The 4,130-nt window shown below is 38.4% G+C and overlaps 1 protein-coding gene across 1 annotated transcript in view; it reads left to right on the top strand.

Annotated features, from left to right (window-relative positions):
* Positions 1–868, top strand: part of RSL24D1 (ribosomal L24 domain containing 1) — a 13,133-nt gene extending 12,265 nt beyond the window's left edge. Inside the window, exon 9 of the mRNA XM_009323413.1 lies at positions 464–868. Within this exon, the coding sequence (XP_009321688.1) occupies positions 464–537 (74 nt within the window). The 3' untranslated portion in view covers positions 538–868. The remainder of the gene's footprint in view (positions 1–463) is intronic.
* Positions 869–4,130: the final 3,262 nt, after the last annotated feature.

Here is a 4,130-nt window from a genome sequence, read left to right as displayed (position 1 = left end):
AATCCTGGATTATTTTTTTTTCTTCTTTTTGGTAGTATTATTGAGAGTTAACACTGCCATCCAACACAGCATTCAGGAGGGCTTAAATCTTTATATAAAAACTAATGTGTGAAGGCCGTTGATCTGTTAAAAGTAATGCATTTTTATAGTCCTTTGCAAGGTTCTGCTAGGTATTGCCAGCTATATCAAAGTTCATCATACTGGATGAAAACATATGTTTGACTGCATTTCAGATTTTGCATAAAAACAGCATCAGCTTTTCTGTTAAAACGATTCTTCAGTCGTTTTAGGTGGTGCTGGAGGTTAGCAATAAATACTTGTAAGCTTGATGGGTTTACTCCTAAACAACTCCTTAAGCAATATATTTAGGCTGTTTCACCTAGAATAGACACATATATTGTTCAAAGAAGAATAGTTATTTGGGTTTAGAGAGACATCTTGAATTTTTTTCTTTGCTTTGAAGGCACACCAAAACAGCTGGAGGACAAAATGGTGCAGAAGCTACAAGAGGATGTGGCTATGGAAGAAGACTCTTAAAATGCTTTTATTTTCTATTTATATCTCTTCAGCAGTTAACAGTTCCTTACTGCCTCACCTGACATCATTCAGAACTGTGCTTACAGTTGAAGAAAAATACATTTTAATGAATAGTGGTCATTTACAGTTTGAATGATTTTTGGTTTTATAAAAAAATAATATGGATACTGGTTTGGGCAGTACTTACAATTATGTAATTTGAGAAAACCTTGTCAGCAGCATGGAGAATAAGGCATATTGTTTGAGATACTATGTGCTCCTTGGAAAGTTACACTTGCTGTCTGGGTAACTTTCCCCTGATAATTCAAGGAATAAAACGTGTCGGCCCTGAGCTTTTCTTATTTTGTCTGTTGTTCTTTCGTAGTGGTAAAAGCAGATAAAAATCTACGTTAATGGTTACAAGGTGGGGCAGGATGGATTATTTTTCATCAGTCCAGCACAGTCCAGACTTCTTTTCACTCTCGTCATGGGGAAAATTTTTCAGTTTGTTATGGATGCATATATTATTTGTTTTATCTCCTTTTTAAGTCGACTTCCCCAGGATTACATTGCAGTTGACAAGCCTGGCAAAGCTAACATTGACGTAGGACTTACTGCTCTTTGGAAAATAGTAATGGTGATAGCATCCAGTCTGAAGTTGGACCTGCCATCCTCCTGACCTACCGAAATTAAAATCTGACATGTCATCAGGCTGACTGAGATGCTCAATAAATCACACTTTTGACTATTTTTACCTAACACTCAAGATAATTTTGATAGAAAAGATGATGTTAAAGTGTAGGTATTTTGCATATTGTGGTGGTATTTATTCAGTGTGTCAGCAGTACTGAGATAAACACTCCGCTTCTTTAAACTGTCAGCAGTTTATCTACAACAGTGTGATCAGAGAAGCCTTTCAAAGGCATTTAAAATCGTATTTACTTTCTTGTCAGTGCTAGTTATCCTGAAAAATAGTAATTTGTGGTTCTATTCCAAACTTGAATATGTGCTACATCAAGCACTGGAAAACTTCCTCATGCCTACCACCTACGTGTGTATCGTGTAGTTCAGAAAAGAGTCATATTTGAACATATGAAAAGGGGCAATGGGGAGTGTGTGAAATAAACAGGCATGGTGCTCAGTTTTTCATCTCGATTTATGAATTATGTTTAGATATTTAGAAAACTGATTTATTTTAGTGAGATAAAAATAACTGAATTCTAGTAACAAAAATGTGTAATTCCTTCATATTTTCATGAAATTAAAGTTTTGCTATAATTTAAAATTTGCTGATAAGGTGATAGCTGATAAGTATTGTAGATGTACAATATTAGTATTTCCCCTGTAAACTGTAATATAAATAACATCTCAAAAGCATATGGTAAGTTGGCCAGAAAACATATGTCAATGGGGTGAAATGGCGAAGATGCGACGGTATCATCCTTGGACATAGTGAAGGGAGACCTTCACAGACTGTTAATTAGTATGGTTATCTGTGACTGTACAAGTTAACTCAATATTTCAGGTTGAGAAATGTGTTTTTTGCATGGCCTGTTTTACCATAGTATTTGATGTCCTTAATCCTTGAAGTGGGATACTTTATCTAAAAATCTCAATACAGATTTTTTTTTTCTACTGAGTTTTAAAGATCTGATGTTCAGTGAGTGCCAAGTTTTAATTTTCTCCAAAAATAGTAAAGTAAATCTGCAAAGCAGAGAAAGGTGATGAATCCCATTCGATGTATATAAATACTACCTAACAATCTTTTACTATATGAGGTTTTTTAGCATTAAATAATTTGTATACATAATATCTGTAGTTTTTCTGTCCACATATCTTTAAATGAACTGCAATACTTGTTTGTGTGCACTATAAAAGTGTCTGTATGGGATTGTTAACCCTTTCCTGTGAAGGTCTGTAAGTGAAGTAGTGCAGCAGCTGAGAAGAGCCATTCAGGGAGTACACTACAACCATAAATCGTAAACATCCAGCCAGTTGTATGAGTTGCTTAACCTGTGTACCTCGTTACAGCCCGTGTCATAATACTATAACTGCAAGCAAGGGCTTTGAGAGTTAGTACTGAAATTGTCCATCATCGTGCCAGTGGGCTATTTCCCTGACAAGCAGAGACTTGGAGCCTGCTGCGTACACCTTGTGAGTATGTAGGAGGTAGTCAAGTTTAAAAATCTGTCGTGAGTAACATGCTTACAGCACCTGTTCTGAAGATGCCCTTGTGATTATTTTTTTTTTTTTTTTTAATTTAATTGCTATGGTGTCCTGTTCTTTTGTCTGTGTCAGCTGGAGCAGGGTGCTGCTGAGACAGCACATGGTGGGGGGGGAACAACTGCAGCCGAAGAACATGGGGCTGGTGATCCTCTGTCCTGCACATCCCTGCATAAACCACTGCATGCAGAGACCTTCCCGAGGAGCTGCTGAGCTGCGGAGGAGTGGTGGTTTTTCTTTTTCTTTCTTTTAGGGGGCTGGCTGTCAAACCACATTTCTAACAGGAATTGTTCTTATTCAAAGACATTTTGGTGAAGAGCTGTTATTTTCTTTGCTTGCTTAGGATGAAAATTTTCAACTAAGTCAAAGCTGACTGAAAATTCCTTTAGATTTTGGATTTTTGTCTACAAGACTTGGAGAGAAAATGTCCAACTGAGCAGTATTCTGGTGGTCACGGAGAAATACTGCCAAATATTGGAAAGTAAATGCATTCCTCTTTCCACTGGAACAGCTCTAGCTCAGACACTGGCTTGCGGAGGAGTGCAGTGACGTGCAAACGGGAAGCCCTCGTCCGCCTCCTGCCTGTGGGGCTGAGCAGTGCCCGATCCTTTGGGGAGGCAGGACCTGCCATGAGTTCCCCCAAGAGCAAGTTGGAGAGACGGTATTTTATGAGCAGCACATCGTTATTCATTAGAGATCTCTGTTTTAGTGTCATATGTCTGAATCACTGATCCTGTCTGTGTTGAGATCTAGTAGGAGCAGAGCACAAGGTGCTGTGAGTACAGCCTGTAACAAGACAGATGATGATGATGTGTCCATTTGATTCAATATTTAATCAGAAAAATTATTTATGAATAACTGATAGTGCTTAATTCCAGTATTCCAGTAATTTGATCAGAACAAATGTGATACTCTATTTTTAAGAAATGCTTTTTAGTTTCAGTTGCCGTCATCTTTTCTTACAAAACAAAAACAGATGTATGTTTTTTTTACAGCCTGACTGTGCAAAAGGTGGAAATGTGGATTTTAATAGTGGTTTATGAAGTGACTTTTTCTCATATTTCCCCTTATCCTTTTTAATCCATCACTTTAATGATTTCAAGTTAAATGCTGGCTTTGTTTTCAGGAGGAGGTTAACCTCGTGCTAACACATTTTGGCTGCCACCTCACCTCCCTGTGCTGCAGAGCCCTGAGCAGGCCTGCGGCCCCTGCGGGGTTCACAGCACTGCCCTGAGACCCCAGAGATGCCTTTTAGATCTTTTATCAAGTTTTGTTCTTTTTCGGTGTGTCCGAAACCCCACTGCTCAGGGGTGCTGTGTGGGGAACCATTTCTGTCATGCCTGGGAAGCCTGTGGCCTACGCTCAAAGACGCCATCTTAGAAATGACATTT

This window comes from Pygoscelis adeliae, unplaced genomic scaffold, assembly GCF_000699105.1.
Source record: "Pygoscelis adeliae isolate BGI_AS28 unplaced genomic scaffold, ASM69910v1 Scaffold545, whole genome shotgun sequence".
In the NCBI taxonomy this organism is placed as follows: Eukaryota; Metazoa; Chordata; class Aves; order Sphenisciformes; family Spheniscidae; genus Pygoscelis; species Pygoscelis adeliae.
This window is presented reverse-complemented; position numbering and strand designations above follow the sequence as displayed.